We start from the raw sequence: 15562 nt of genomic DNA, 5'->3' as shown, positions 1-15562 counted from the left end.
CAGGGGTACCTTACCAAAGCCAAGAACAATAGTTAAAAACAGGCCTCAGGAGGGATGGTGGCCAGTAATAGAAATCAAATCTGGCCAGTCTAAGCAAAAAAGGGAAATTTATAATTAGGATACAAGGGTGCCTTACCAAGCCAAGGGCAGGACTCATGAAGGGCTGGAACAAGGGAATGGAACACATCAGAAAGCCAGGAATGACACGATGTATTTTAGAAGGTTGTACAGAGCAAGGAGACCAGTGGGGAGGCTCCTTCAAGCAGAAAGAAGCGGGGTGGGCCTGCCGTGCCGAGGCGAGGAGTGGAAGAGAACACGCGAGGCCAAGGTGCCCTCAGCTTTCTGTGCCACCCACAGATGCACACCCGTACCAGCGGGGAGCACCTGGGCAAGAGATGATGGGGGCCTGGAACAGTGAGGAAGTAGAATTAGAATCAGAAGTCTACAAAGTGTCCAGCTCACCAGCTGTTCCCTGACCATTCCTGGGGGTTGCCCTCAGGTAATCAGGTCTCATAAGTTAACTTGAAGTTCTGTTTTAAAAGTTAAGACTGCACCCTGGGAATTCCCTGGTGGTCCAGTGGTTAGGACCCCGCGCTCACACTGCTGAGGGCCCGGGTTCAATCCCTGGTCAGGGGGCGGGGGCGGGGGGTGGAACTACGATCCTGCAAGTGGCGGGGCAAAAGAAAAAAAAAACCACTGTACCCTTCTTGGGGACAGGACTGCCGGCCTCATGTGGTTGGGCCCCTGGCACCTGGACAGCCACTCTGTCCCAACATGTGGAGCTCAGCAGCTCTTGGGCTCACCTCCTCCTGGAGGGAGGATCTGGGAGGCTGGGGGCAGAGCAAAGAAGGGTGTGCTGGGGATCCAGGGCCTGGGCTCCTGGCTTCCCCATCTGTAAGGTGAGGGGGGCTGGGCGGCATAACCAGCAGGGACCTACAGCCGTGATGCCCCAGGATTCTGTGAGCAATGGACCCATAGCTTTTCCTTGCAGGAGGGAAAGGGAAGCTGTGCTGGGTGTCACCACAACAAGAAAACGTAAGAATCCGCCTGCCAATGCAGGGGACACGGGTTCGAGCCCTGGTCCGGGAAGATCCCACATGCTGCAGAGCAACCAAGCCCGTGTGCCGCAACTACTGAGCCTGCGCTCTAGAGCCCACGAGCCACAACTACTTGAACCTCTCGCGCCTAGAGCCCATGCTCGGCAACAAGAGAAGCCACCGCAATGAGAAGCCCGAGCACCGCAACGGAGAGTAGCCCCTGCTCACCGCAACTAGAGAAAGCCTGCTCACATCAACGAAGACCCAACGGAGCCAAATAAATAAATAAATAAAAGTAAGAACGTTTTAAAAAAATGCTATTAAAAAAAAAAAAAAGAAAACGTGGGTAGAACTAATTCTGAAATCTAACGCCTGGTGTTCAGACGAGGGCCCTTTGGGATAAAATAACAACCTCAAATGCCTTGATCCCACTGCTCCTGTAAACACTGCCTGCCGGTAACTTTCCCTCATACCTCAGAGGCTTATGAGGAAAAAAGAGAGGCTTCAGACGTGAAAGGCCCAGGTAGTTGGGGAAGCATCGTGACCCCACTGGAGGCAGCACTGCCCAGCGAGGACCCTCTTGGGGCTCAACGGCTGCCCACAACCAGGGGTTGAATACGGGCCTCATTCCCTGAGAGCTGTGTGACCCTGGCCAAGTGAGTTAACCCTTCTGTGCCTCGGTTTTCTCATCACTGAAATGGAAATAACTCTTCTACAGAGCCTCCCAGCCCCAAAGACAGCCAAACCCACAGCGAGGTTGGCTGGGTTTTAGCCGCGTGGGCGTTCAGCCCGGCCGGGAACTCTCCCAAGGCGGGGACAAGGCTTCTCAGGGTGGCGTGAGAATTCCTGGTGCGTGGCTCACGGGATGGACGGCCATCTCCTAGCCATCAGCAAGACTAAAGGGAAGGCGCGCGGTTTCCTTCTCGGTCACGAGGTGGCGCCCTCCGCCCTCAGGACCGCGAAGGGACGACTCACCAGCTCAGCGGCGTCCTGGCCCCGGAGCAGTGGCTTCTCCTCGGGGAATCGCAGCTCCTGCAGGCCGGCCATAGTTACGTCGTGGAGCAGGAGCCCTAGGGAGGGAAGGCGAGGACGAGGGTTGGGCCCTGCTGCGACGGGCACGCCTGGGCCCTGCTCGGACTCTCTCGGCGGGCGGAGGGGACAGCGCAAGCCCGGGCTGGGGCAGGGGCACCGGGGACCACACCGACCCCTCCATCCCCGAAACCCCGGTTCCCAAGCGCAGGCCCAGCGCGGCGCTTCACCCGGGCAGCAAGGCTCCGTCTGCAAGACTCACCTGCTTGGCTCAGGGAAGGTCATTGTATTATTTGGTCTTAAAAGTTAAAACATATTTCCTGCCACCCCCAAAAAAAAAGGAAGAAAGAAGGAAGAAGGGGGGGGGGGAGGAAGAAAGGAAGGAGGGAAGGAAGAAAAAAGAAAGAGGAAAAGAAAAGCAAGGCAACACAATACAGGATGACCCTTGAATAATTTCAAGTAAACTACATTTATTAAGAAGCAGAGGGACAAGTGTGGGGAAGGGTCGGAAGTCCCCTGTGGTCAGAAGTGGACAGTGGGCTCTGGGAGGACACAGAGGAACAGAGCTGAGGGCTGTCCTGAGTGCCTAGAAGGACAGGCCTGGGTGAGGATGGCTCTGAGAGGGGAGAAGGGAGGGCCTGGCAGTGTGGCAGGCAGAGTGACATTGAAGGTGCTGGTCCTGATGTACCACCAGCAGGGAGGGATGACACAGTGACCACTCAACCCACAGCCTCCAGGCAGAGGGGCCCAGACCCTAATGGCTGCGTGTTCGTGGGAGACCCCGGGCCTCTGAACCTCAGGAGAGGAACAGGTCATATGTGCACATGTGTGTTTGGAGGATCCAGTTGTGGGGGAAGGCAGACAGAGGGTGCCAGGACCCCACAATCTGTCTATCTAGCCTGGCACTGCCATTCCTCACTTGGATTTCAGGATGGCACAAATCATAATGCACCAAGAGAAACACTAGGCAAGGATATGAGCTGGAGATTCATCAAAGAATTACAACTGGCCAGTAAATACATGGGAAAATGTTAAAGCTCACTAGAAGTCAAAGATATTCTTTCTTTTTTTTGCCAATGGAATTGGCAACATTTGCAGTGCTGGCAAAGATGCACCAAAACTGGCACTTTTCTTATACTGTTTGTGAGTGTATAAAGTGGTACATCTTTCTGGAGGGCAGTTTTACAGAATGAATTAAGATCATTTAAAAGGTTCTTACTCTTGGACTCAGCAATCTTCTCCCTGGGAGAAATTTCCTAAGGAAACCAGAGAGGGCACCTAATGATTTATCTGTAACAATGTTCACTACAGTGCCATTTATAATCCAAAAAACAAAAACAAAACAAGCTAAAAAAGCTAAATGTCCATAAGTAGGGCACTAGACAAACTATGGGTAAATAACTTGTAAAAGATTATTTAATAACATGGTAGAATGCTTGTGTTGTAATAGATTTTTTTAAAAAGCAGTTATAAAACATACAGTATTATCCAAATTATGAGAAATATGAATAGTTCCATAAAAAAGCCTGGGAGGCTTTTCACAAAGTTAACAGGAATTATCCCTGGGTGAAGGACTGAAAATTAGGGTCTACAGTCTGAAATCAGGAAAAAACAATATTTAAGAAAGACTGTTTGTAGATCATTAACAATTTTTTATGCTTGCAAAGCACTTCACATCTCCCAAGGTACTTTCCTGTGCTATTAGATTTCACCCTGATGGGAAGTGCGATGAGGTAAACCAAGGCTGAGAGAGGTTCCACGGCACGCCCAGATGGGGCCAGGCCTGGAAATGCGGTCTTTGGATTCTTAGTCTGTTCCAGTGCTCGTTCTGTAACACCACGGCGGCCTGACCTGGAAGGATGGAAGGATGGCTTCCTATCCTTCCTCCCACCCTCCCTCCCACCCCTCTTCCCTTCCTTCCCAATTCTATTTTTAGTCTTTCTCAAGAGTGAAGCCCTCAGACTTTCCCTTCTGCCCTGAAAGGCTGACAGTCCCGCTAGCTGGTTGGTCAGAAGATGCCCCCCAGCCCTGCCCATCCCTGCTCCTTTGGCTTCTCCCTGTGGAAGCCCTAGTGACTGGGGAGTCAGCGCAGTGGCTTCCTGGGACCCAAGGGCACATGGCCTCGGATGGAACCCAGTTCTGTGGCAGGGAGGTCCTGAGACCAGGCTGTAGCTCCAGACCCTGACTGGGCTTCCTTCCATCCTGTCAGAAGCAGGAAGCATCAGCCCTCCAGAATGTTAACAAAGACGGTGCCTTGTAATCGCATGGGGGTCCCCACCTGAGTCTAGTTTGGGTTGAGACATGCTGGGGCTGGGCTGGGAGCCACTGGCCACTCAGGCCTCCTGGAAGGTTAATCCAGAGCTGTGCAGCCCCCCTGGGAGAGCCTTGTCCCCAGCATGAAGAGGCCAGGCAGGGAGGCCCCTGCCCACCCAGGTACCCAGGTCCCTGCACCTTAGTGCCATGCTGGAGCTCTCCGTTCCCAGCGGCTTCTGGGGAAACCAGCTAACACAATGCAGACGGGCTGTATTTTTAGAAAGGCGTCCTCTCCTCTCTCCCCCACTTTCTCTTCCACCCTTTCTGACATGGGCACACTCACCCATCCATCCGGGTGGGGAGCTGAAAGAAGGGCCACCCTGGAAAACTCTTCTCCCATTAGGGCCTTTTTAGCCGCCAACCCCCCTGAATACTGAATTCAATTAAATGCTTTGGCAGCACTGGGGTGTCCCCGCCCTCTCCCAGGCCTGTTATGAAACCACCCTGGAGACCATCCTCCCCAAGGACGGTTCTATTAAAAGGGCTGAGAGTGGGCAGCGCAGGGACAGATGGGCTGTGATGAGGGGGTGGCGGGGAAGGGGGCTGTAGAGAGAAACCTCATAATCCAGAGAACTGGGGATGTCTCAGCCTGTGGAAAACGGGGACAGCCCAGGGCCCAGCAGGTGATGTGGGGCTCGGGAACAGAGGCCGGAGGGGACATTCCCACAGGGTGGTGGCAGACGAGTTTCTTCCTAAGAAAGTTATGATTTTAAAAAAAGCAGCTAGATGATGTTACAAGAAAATGAGATTCCCATCAAATCAGTATATTGTATGCCTGAAACTTATACAATGTTATATGTCAACTGTATCTCAATAAAGCCGGAAAACATTTTTCAAAAAAGAGCGTGAATGTGTTTGTAAATATTCTGACATCCCTTGGCCCTGAGAAGGTTTTTAAATGTGTTATTTACTTCTCTAATCATGACAATTGCTATAAAATAAAGTTTAGGAAAAAAAAAAAGAGAGCGTGAGATTCCTATCAACAAAGCATGAGATTCCTATCAACCGCCCACAAGGAAGCCTGAGTCAGGTTTGTCAGGAATCAGGGAGCACAAGGCAAATGGGGTGCGAGATCCCAGGGGTCTGTGAAGCAACAGCAGTGGACCTTTTCACTTTGCCTTTTTCCCCCTCTTGATCCCAGATTCTCTAAAGGCAACACAGAGTGTTAGAACCAAATGGGCCTGGGGTGAATTCCAGCCCTCAGCTTCTCAGTGGTTCGGCCTAGAGTCACTGGAATCTCTTCTGTATCACTCACTGCCTAGCTTTATTTTGGGCAGATCACTAAGAGGATTGCTTATCTGCAAAATGGGAGCAGTAGCCTTCCTCTGCCCACCTCAGAGAGCTTTGAGGTACAACAGAGACAACAGATAGAAACATGCTTTTTAAACGGAAGATTTCTGTACCCATTTGGATGGGACAAAAATAACGTAAGTTACTGGGGCCCTCCTGACCTTCCTTTGCCTACTGAAGACACCTCTGGAGTTTCTTTTTCTCTTGTCTCCTATTTAAGGAAGGGTTCATACCTGTTGGCAGGGAGGCTCCGCTGATGTTTCAATAAAGGGGCGGGAAAGGGATGAGGCAGAGAAAGCCCGGGCTCTTTGGCTGGGTGACAGAAAGGAGCTCCCAAGCAGCGTGAATGTGGGTGGATTCTTTAAGAGGAACTGCATTTCTTTTCAATTACTTTTGGTTACTGATTTGTGCGTCATTAAATGTGATTCTATGCTGTGATTCAATTACTTTTGGTTGCTGATTCGTGCTTCTTTAAACGTGATTCTATCCTGGGCCATGAACCCTCACACTTATTAGGGTTAAAAATATAAACAATTACTATGATCATTCCTGAGCCTTGTCAATAAGTGCTTCAATTTAATTGATCAGTGGCAGTTACACAACCTATGGAATAAAGCAACTGTTGAGTGGGAGCACGGCTCAGCAGTAGTAGGGGGCGTTTGGAAATACACGTGGGGATTTTGGATTGTCTCAGCAACTGGGGGCTCCTACAGCATTTAGTAACCGGGAGCCAGAGGCAAGGAAGGTTGTGTGCGGACAGTGCTACCCAGCCAAGCATCACTCCCCACCCCAAAACACCCAGACCTGTCCCACCAAGAAATGCAAGAGCTGAAGGTGAAGGAAGGCCAGACACCAACAGGGTAAAGTTAGCACATGCAGGCGAACCAGACCTTGTGGGACAGGGAGAAACCAAACTGTAAAAGCGGAAGGGCCGTGGAATGGCTTATTTTTTTTAAACACAGGAGTGAGGGGGCCTCTTGGCAGGTCATGGTCAAGGTCTTGGTCCAAGATGCCCTGTGGATGGTGCACTCCTGAAAGTCCTGGTTATAAGGTCCCGTTATTACAAGAAAAGCCGCAAGCAAATGGAACAGGGAGCAGAGCCAACCTGGCTTGGCCAGCTCTGCCCTGGGGGGAGGGGTCTGTGCCACAGATTAAGAACGATGTCGCTAAGGGCAGGCAGGCGACTCACGTTCAAGCCTGGGCACCTGAGGCCCTTCCACCCACACCACACCAGCCCTGTGGTTTGAAAAGAAGCCCCAGAACTCAGGGACGCCAGAAATCAGAAACTCAACTTCCAACTGCGCTATGTAGAGGGTTTAGAGCCTCTGGGTAGCTGGCCCCTCATATCACTCTCCCTGTCCCGATCCTGACCACAGAGGGTTGGGACAGCACTGGGGGCATAGGGCTGCGATGGGGACTAGACCTTCCCTCAGCATCCCCGCCTCACAGGTGAGACAAAAACAGGTGCAGGTCCCCTTGCGGCTGATCCAGGAAGGGACCCCAGAGCCTGTGCTCTTAAACCCTATTCCACACAGATTCTGTCTCCCCAAGGACACAGCCCAACAGGAGGGTGCAGGGAACATGATCTTTTGTTCTGGCCCAGCCTACATTTCCTCTCGTTACAGCCCCTTGATTTAGGCCCAATCTGACCACTTCTCCGACTAGACCACTTCTCCTGCTTTTTTCTTGATTTGGGCCTATGAATTCCTATCTCCCCACAGCCACTGCAACCCTGCCCCCCCCCCCACACACACACTCCCACTGTGCTTAAGGCAGCCGTATTTGGATTCTGACACTCAGAGCTAAGGACCCCCAGCTGACTCAGTAGGTCCATTCTACCCACAGGAAGCACGTGCCTTTGTTCGTGCCGTTCCTTCTGCCTGAAATACCTTTCCCTATCACATCCCTACAACAACAACAGTAATGACAAAAACGATTGTTAATATTTTCTGACACTTGATATGTTTTTGTTGAATGAGATGGAGTGAAGGAATGCTTCTTCGCCCAGATTGCAAAGTATTAAACGACTGATAACATTCAGCGTTGGTGAGCTTGTGCAGAAACAGCACATACTCTCATACACTGTTGGCTCGACTGCAGTGGGTTCACCTTCATCTGGAGGGCGAGTTGGTAGTTTGTAAAAATGCAAATATCTATCAACTTTGCAATTATATCTCTAGATATTTATCCTAAAGAAAAACACTAAGAGGCTGTGCACACGGATGCTCACCACAGCACTCTTTGGAAAAGGAAAAAACCGAAAACCACCCAAACAAACGTCAGGAGAATGGTTAAGTAAACCATGGCACATCTACACCCCAGAGCACCATGCAGCTATTTAAAAAGTAAGGCAGCTCCACTCAAACAGATAGGGAAAGCAGTCTAAAATATGCAGTTAAGAGAAAAAGGAATGCCACAGAAGTATAAATAAATAAGCCCATTTATGTAAAAAATACATGCACCAAACAGGTACATATATTTGCAAATTAAAAAAAAACATAGGTCCTCAAATGAATCAGGGTAACTGTAATGCTCACCTCTGGAGAAGGATATGGGTTTGGAAGGGTCTAAAAGGAGACTTTATTCTACACAGCAGATATTATCAAATCTAAGATACCATCAATTATAGCTGACACTAACATTTTATGTACCAAGAGAAAAAACACTGCCAATTAAATTGAGACATAATACTGTCCCCTACCTTTTAACTTTTTATTTTGAAATAATTACAAATTTAGAAAAATCAAAGAAAAAACAAAGCACAGAGACTTCCCATATACCTTTCACTCAGCTTCCCCTAATGTCACCATGCTACAGAACCTTAATACAATTAGAGAAACCAGGAAAGAAAATACTGACACAATATGGTGAAGTAATCTGCAGACCTGAGATGAATTTCACCAGTTTTCCCAATAGTCTCCCAGTCCAGGATGCCACATTGCACAGAGTTGTCATGTAGTCTCCTCCAATCAGGGACAGTGCCTCAGTCTGTCTTTTATGATGTTGACACTTGAAAAATACTGATTAGTTAAATCTGTAGAATGTCCCTCAGTTTGGGTTTGTCTGTTGTTTTCTTAAGATTAGACCAAGGTTATGCATTTTTAGTAAGAATACAGCAGAAGAGATGTGCCCTTGTCATTGTACCATTTCATGGGGTACATGATGTCAATCTGTTTTATTATTGGGGATGTTAAGCTTGATCACCCGATTCAGGTGGTGTCTGCCAGGTTTCTCCAGTATAAAGTGACTATTTTTCCCTAATTAATACGTATCTTGTGGGAAGATACTTTGAGACTATGCAGACATCCTGTTTCTCATCATACTTTCGCCCACTAATTTTAGCAACCATGGATGATGCTTGCCTACAGTTATTACTGTGGTATTTGCTTAACGATAATTTTCTATTTCCATCATCTCTTCTATATTTATTAACTGGAATTCTCCTCGAAGAATAAGAGCTGTCTTTTCTTCTCCATCTACTTATTTATTCAATTACTTATTTTATTCTATGGGTTATAATCAATTTCTATTATTACTTTATTGTTCTGATTGTGCCAGATTTGGCCATTGGGAGTTCCTTCAAGCTGGCTCTTGGGTCTTTTCACCATGCGCCCATCATTTTTTTGGGTCGTTTCTAATTTTCTAGCCCTATATGATGTTCCAAACTCACCTTGCATTTTTTCTGCCTCAATCACTGACACACATACACACACATTCTATATCTATGTATCTGTATATCTATTAAAAATCTGGAATTTATAACTGATACCTCTAATTCCAATTCAACACCTCTCAGTTTATTCTAACTTCCCCCCTTTCTTTATTTGTAATTGTTTTTCTTCCACAATGAGAAACCTGGTTCTCATTATCCCCAATATTTTTATTTGTTCACTCCTAGTATACACACAAAGTAATTTCAGAACTGCTACTCACATAATGAGTTCTTACCATTCAGAACTTTTGGGACTTACTTTATTTTTTTTTTTTTTTTTTTTTTTTTTTTTTTTTTTTTTTTTTCACACACACACACTGTATTTTATTTTTACAAGAGATAAATAGACTGACACCAAGCATTGTACATGGATGACCACAACAAAAGCAACAATGATTGCAATTACCAAACATGAAACACACTCATACTATGTCATAATATTGACATTCAGTCCAGTAATCCTCCACTGTAACAGCTCCTTTACTTTGCAGTGAAAATTGATTTGTATATTCTTTGCCTCTGAGTCCTTGTGGGATTTTTTTTTTTTTTAATTCAGACAGAAAGTCACAAAAATTATACTCATCCTCATCAGTTTTTATTTTTTTAATATTTTATTCTTTTAGACTTAGACCCAAAATTTTTAAAAAATATTTATTTATTTATTTAGCTGTGCCAGGTCTTAGTTGTGCCAGGTTGCGGCACGCGGGATCTTTGTCTCTGCATGCAGGATCTTTTAGCTGCAGCATGTGGGATCTTTTAGCTGCGGCATGCGGGGTCTTTAGTTGTGGCAATGCAGGGTCTTTAGTTGCGGCATGTGGGGTCTTTAGTTGCGGCATGTGGGCTCTAGTTTCCTGACCAGGGATCGAACCCGGGCCCCCTGCATTGGGAGTGCGTAGTCTTAGCCACTGGACCACCAGGGAAGTCCCAGACCCAAATTTTTAAAAGCATCTATCACTCTTGTAAATTCTTTTTTTTTTTTTAATTGAAGTATAGTTGCTTACAACACTTGTAAATTCTTAAAAAGGAAAATACAAGTGAAATAAACTGTGTCGGGTCTTCCTAAAACTTCTTCACATTCAGGGTCCAATGCCTCCGAATCACTCCGTCTTGAAGTTGTTGCTGGCTGTGCTTTTCCATGAAGTCCCAGATCCTCTGACATTAAGATCATCTGTGATGCAGCATTTCCCAAGAGTGCTCCACTACTGATTCCAGGATTTCTCTCCAAGCAGCAAATTTTGGTGTACATGTGATGGCAAGGACAGTAGTCCTGGTGCCCACCTCACCAACAGAGACTGTATTTTAGAGATGTTATGAAAAAAAGGTGCATCTTAAGAGTTGCCGTAACATAGCTCTTTTATAAAACTTTCTTCTGTTGAGGCACAGCACCAATGTGCGAACTCTGTTTCTGTACACACGTGGTTCCAGGTATTAAATGCAGACATAATAAGCCTCCAATCCCCAGACCAAGGGCAAGGGCAGACAGAACTGGAATCCCAACAACACATTCCATGCGAGCAGCTTCTGTACGGAGCCAGTAAAAAGTCCTACTGGGGCAGAGACTGTTAATTGTCCCCCAATACCTGTTCTCCTCTTCTTCTTTAATAATAGATTCCCAAATTTTAGACGAGCAGGTAGACAATGGGAATAAAGCCTATTTATGACCATGTGACAACAATCAGCCAGTTAGATGTAAGAGGAAGCATGTGACTTTGGGGTAGTGCTCTTAAAGGGAGGAGACATGTCATTCTTCAACCTTTCCTTCCTCCTGCTGGCTGGAATATAGATGTGATGGTGGGAGCTTGACAGCCATTTTGGACCCTGAGGCTGGATACTAAAGGTGGCAGAGTGGCAATATAGAAGAAGTCTAGGTTCCTGAGAATCATGAAGTCATAATTCTGGATGGCCTATCTCTAGACTCTGCTTATGAAAGAGGGAAACACACTTTTATCTTGTTTAATCTATTTGTTAATTGAGGTATAGTTGATTTATAATATTGTGTTAGTTTTAGGTGTTGAGCAAAGTGATTCAGTTTTATATATATATATATATATATATATATATATATATATATATATATATATATATATATATATATATATATATATATATTTCAGATTCTTTTCCCATATAGGTCATTACAGAGTATTGAGTAGAATTCCCTGTGCTATACAGTAGGTCCTTGTTTATCTATTTTTATATAGTAGCGTGTATCTATACGTTGTGTATCCCAAACTCCTATTTTATCCCTCCCCCCACTTTCCCTTTTGGTAACCATAAGTTTGTTTTCTATGTCTGTGAGTCTGTTTCTGTTTTGTTGTTTAATCTATTATTATCGTGGGTTTTCTGTCACATGTCATTGAAGCTAACCTAAACTTGGGACAATTTTCTTGGAGACCCAGCCTAACATGCTAAAGGAACTCAAAGAAAAGGAACAGGACGGGGCTTGCCCAAGGGGACACAGGGAAATTCTAGGCTGATCCAGAGCCTACAGTTTCCTCTCTGCAGTGAGCAGCATTCTTGCTTCACGGAGTGAGCCAGCCCCTTCCAGCACACAGTAACTGCATCAACACGAGTAACTGTGACCCACATTCAAAAGTTAAGAAGCTCAGTTTGGCACTTTTGGCCACAAATTCTCAAGTTTCTTTAACACAGGTGCCTCAGTTCAGTCCTGTATCTTTGCCTAATTTGGCAAATGTCCCAGAAACAAAGATACGCTTGTCCTGGATCTTTGTGCAAGATTCAAAGGGGTAAGCCAAGGCAACAAGCCTCCTCCAGCTCGGAGGTCTGCAACGTGGTCTGCAGGAAAGAGAGAGCCCAAAGGAGCAGCTTTCTTACTGGGTATTTCTCTCCTGGAAAGCTCCCTTTCCCTCTGAATTGCCTCACGTATCTGTGTTTTGAAGAACAGCACTCACCTGGCAGAGAAGCACCCACTCCAAGCAACTTCCAGGGTCTTCCTGCCTCACGTATGATGTCTGCAGAAGGGGGGGCCCTGCTCAACCCCAGGCCATTTCTTCTCATAACAGCACCTGGTTGTGGAAATGGCACCCCTGCCCCATCCTCAGTCCATGTGGTACAGGGATGACCACACCCCCAGGGGCGGCCAAGTGCCCCAGGCCTAAGTCCTTCCTTCCTTCATTCATTCATTCACCCACCAGATATTGATTGAGCAGCTACTATGTGCCAGGCACTATTCTAGGCACCAGAGATAAAAGATCGATCATTACAGACAAAAAGTCCTACCTTTGTGGAACTTTCAGGGGAGGGAGTAGGCAAACAATCAACGAATCTAAGTAAATACACAGTGTGTCAGACACGCCAGGTGCACAAGGAAGCAACGTCACAGAAGGGGAAAGAGCAGGGGGCTGGGGGCTGCGATCTGAAACAGGGTGTAACAGCAGGCCTCACTGAGAAGGTGACCAGAGCAAAGACGTGGAGGAAGTGAGGGAGGGGGCCTTGTGGATGCCTGGAAGAGCGCTCAGGGCAGAGGGAACAGCAAGCGCTAAGGCTGTGAGGCAGGGGTTTGCCTGGCGTGTTCAGGTGGATGTGAGGAAGCCAGCGTGGCTGGAGCAGAGTGAGTTGGGGGAGACAAGGAGGAATGAGGACCAAGAGGGAAGAGCAGAGCCATCAGATCACGTTTCATCTAAAAGGTTGTTAGAAAAACTCCGGCTTTTCCTGAGTGAGGTGCCTTGGAGGGTTTTGAGTAGCGGGATGATGTGACAGGATTTCCATGTTCTATGTGTAGAAAAGACCTAGGGGGTGAGGGTGGAAACAGGGAGACCAGTCACTGTATTAATCCGGGAGAGAGATGCTGACGGCCGTTGTGGAGGTGGTGAGAAGTCCTCAGGTTCTGGGTATGTTCTGAGGGTAGCTCCAGGGGGAGCTGAGGATGGATCAGCTGTGGGGTATGAGAGAGAGAAGAGTCCAGGGTGATTTGGTTTTGTCCTGAGCCACTGGTGGGACAGAGTTGCCATTTATGAGTCCGGAAGACTTTGGTAAAAAGAGGTGGGGGGAAAGCCCAGGCGGTTGGCTTAGACCTGAGTCAGGTGGGGCTGCAAATGGCAGGTGGCTATAAGAGTCTGCACTTCAGGGGAGAGTCGAGGACTGGAGCCATCACCACACAGACGATGTTTGAACGCATGAGACTAGATGAGGTCAGTTAGGGAGTGAGTGAGGACAGAGAAGCGGTCCCAGGATGAGCCCTAGAGAAAGGAGATGAGGAGAAAGCAGTAGAGCAGAGAGTGTGCAGGAACAGCTGGAGAGGTAGGAGCGGGGTGCGGAAACCAAGTGGACACACTACATTTGGTTTCAGAGACAGTTCAGGGAGGGGTGTGGGTTCCAATCAGGGCAAGGCCTTTGCTGGAATATTTGAGAAGCTCTTTGCTGGGGTTATCAGGAGGATGGTCTGTGAGCCAGCAGCCATTTTGCCACCACGAGGAAGGGACTGACTTGGGGCCAAACCAACCCAAAGAATGGAACTGATAGGAGTGGGGGAGAGAGAGAGACAGAGCCTGATGGCCTTCAGTGGCCGTAGGTCCACTGTGCTGCATAGACACCCTAGTTTCCCTTCTTTGTGTCAGTCTACGTTCAGTTTCTGTCACTTGCAACCAAGAGACCTAACACAACATCTAAGGTCTTTTCACCTGCATGGTCCAGAGGGGCCAAGCAAAGCCCAGCACCCCACCCACGTGTCTGGCAATCACACAGGGTAGCCAGGCCTGGGTGTGGGGTCAGAGGGCTCATGGGCTTGGAGGCAGGGCTTCCCTACCACACTTGAATGGCAACACCATGGTCCACTCTGGCAGTTCAGGCCTATTCCAACCCAGGCACTTCCATCAGGTGAATCCAAAGATGCAATGGTAAAAAGGAGCCCCAGAACATTCTGGGGCCTATGGTCCTCCTGGATGACCACTTCAGATTGCAGGGGACCTCCAGGCCACCCCTGACCACCGTCCCTCTCTGCCCTGTCTCAGTATGCTGGGTTCACAGCAAACACTTTGGAGCTGGCAGGGGCCTCGGGAGCAGCGGGCTTAGAACACTCACTTGATCACGAGGAACAGGGGTATGCTCAGGTGGGACAGGCCAGGGTTCTCACGCGCCCAGGACTGGAGCATCTCCAGGCACACAGTGCCTGCCAGGCACTGCCCCCAGCACGTGAACTGAAAACACATCTCAGTCCTCAAAGGTACTGGTTATGGGGCTTAAGACGTATGGTCATTCTGGTTGGAGTATACCTTTCATCTGTGGTTTGGAGTTTAAAGTACCTGAGGATTAAGGAAAGTGGAAGGGCGTGCCATGAAAGCTTTTCTGTTATGACACAGAGACCAGGTTTGTGTTAGGCGAGCAGAAGCTCACATCCTACCAATGCTTGGGTGATGCTCTCCTGCTTACAAAACAGTGTCATGATGATCTCCCCGGCTGATCCTCAGGACTATGGTGTGGGCTCAGCCAGGCTCAGCCCAAGGTCAAACAGCCAGGGCCTGATCAGAAGCAGGTTTCCAGACCCCAAGCCTATGGCCACGGGGCCAGCCTCTACGGCGGCTGAGGCACCAGGTCAGATCTGCATGCACCCCAGCACTGGTTTCCTGGCGCTGCTATAACAAATCACCACAACCTTGGTGGCTTCAAACAAGACATATCTATTGTCTTACACTTCTGGAGGTCAGAACTCCAAAATCAGTGGCCCTGAGCTGAAACCAAGGTATTGGCAGGACCACTCTCCCTCTGGAGGTTCTGGGGGAGAATGTGTTCTCCCACCTTTTCCAGCTTCTCGAGCTGTGTTCCTTGCATTCCTTGACTCGTGCCCCCTTCCTCCAGCTACAAGGCCAGCAGTGGGGGCAAGTGAAGCGTCTTGCTGCAGACGTCACATCACCTTCTTCTTCTGTGGTCTGTGGCTGCATCTCCTTCTGGCTCCCTTTATAGGAATACATGTGGTTGCATTTAGGGCTCACCTGGATAATCCACAATAATCTCCCATCTCCAGATCCTTAACTTAATGACAACTGCAAAGTCTCTTTCGTCATATAAAGTAACGTTCACAGGTTCTAGGAATTAGGATCTGAGTATGTTTGGGGGCCATAATTCAGCCTAGCACGCCTGTACACACGCACACGCACACCCCACGACCTTGCGGCCCCATCTGCGTTACTCACTTTGTCTGTCTCCTCCTCCCTATAAACAGGGA

General features: G+C 48.1%; 1 protein-coding gene across 6 annotated transcripts in view; it reads right to left on the bottom strand.

The window, feature by feature from the left end:
• The window catches only part of NDRG4 (NDRG family member 4), a 42945-nt gene that overhangs the window by 21141 nt on the left and 6242 nt on the right, over window positions 1-15562 (bottom strand). For all 6 annotated transcript variants that reach the window (XM_082439507.1, XM_082439505.1, XM_082439502.1 and 3 more), the window contains one exon: window positions 2013-2107. In XM_082439507.1, the coding sequence (XP_082295633.1) occupies window positions 2013-2084 (72 nt within the window). In that variant the 5' untranslated portion in view covers window positions 2085-2107. Of the gene's footprint in view, window positions 1-2012; window positions 2108-15562 lie in introns of those variants that run through there.

This window comes from Balaenoptera physalus, assembly GCF_965194825.1.
Source record: "Balaenoptera physalus genome assembly, chromosome: 19".
Taxonomy (NCBI): domain Eukaryota; kingdom Metazoa; phylum Chordata; class Mammalia; order Artiodactyla; family Balaenopteridae; genus Balaenoptera; species Balaenoptera physalus.
This window is presented reverse-complemented; position numbering and strand designations above follow the sequence as displayed.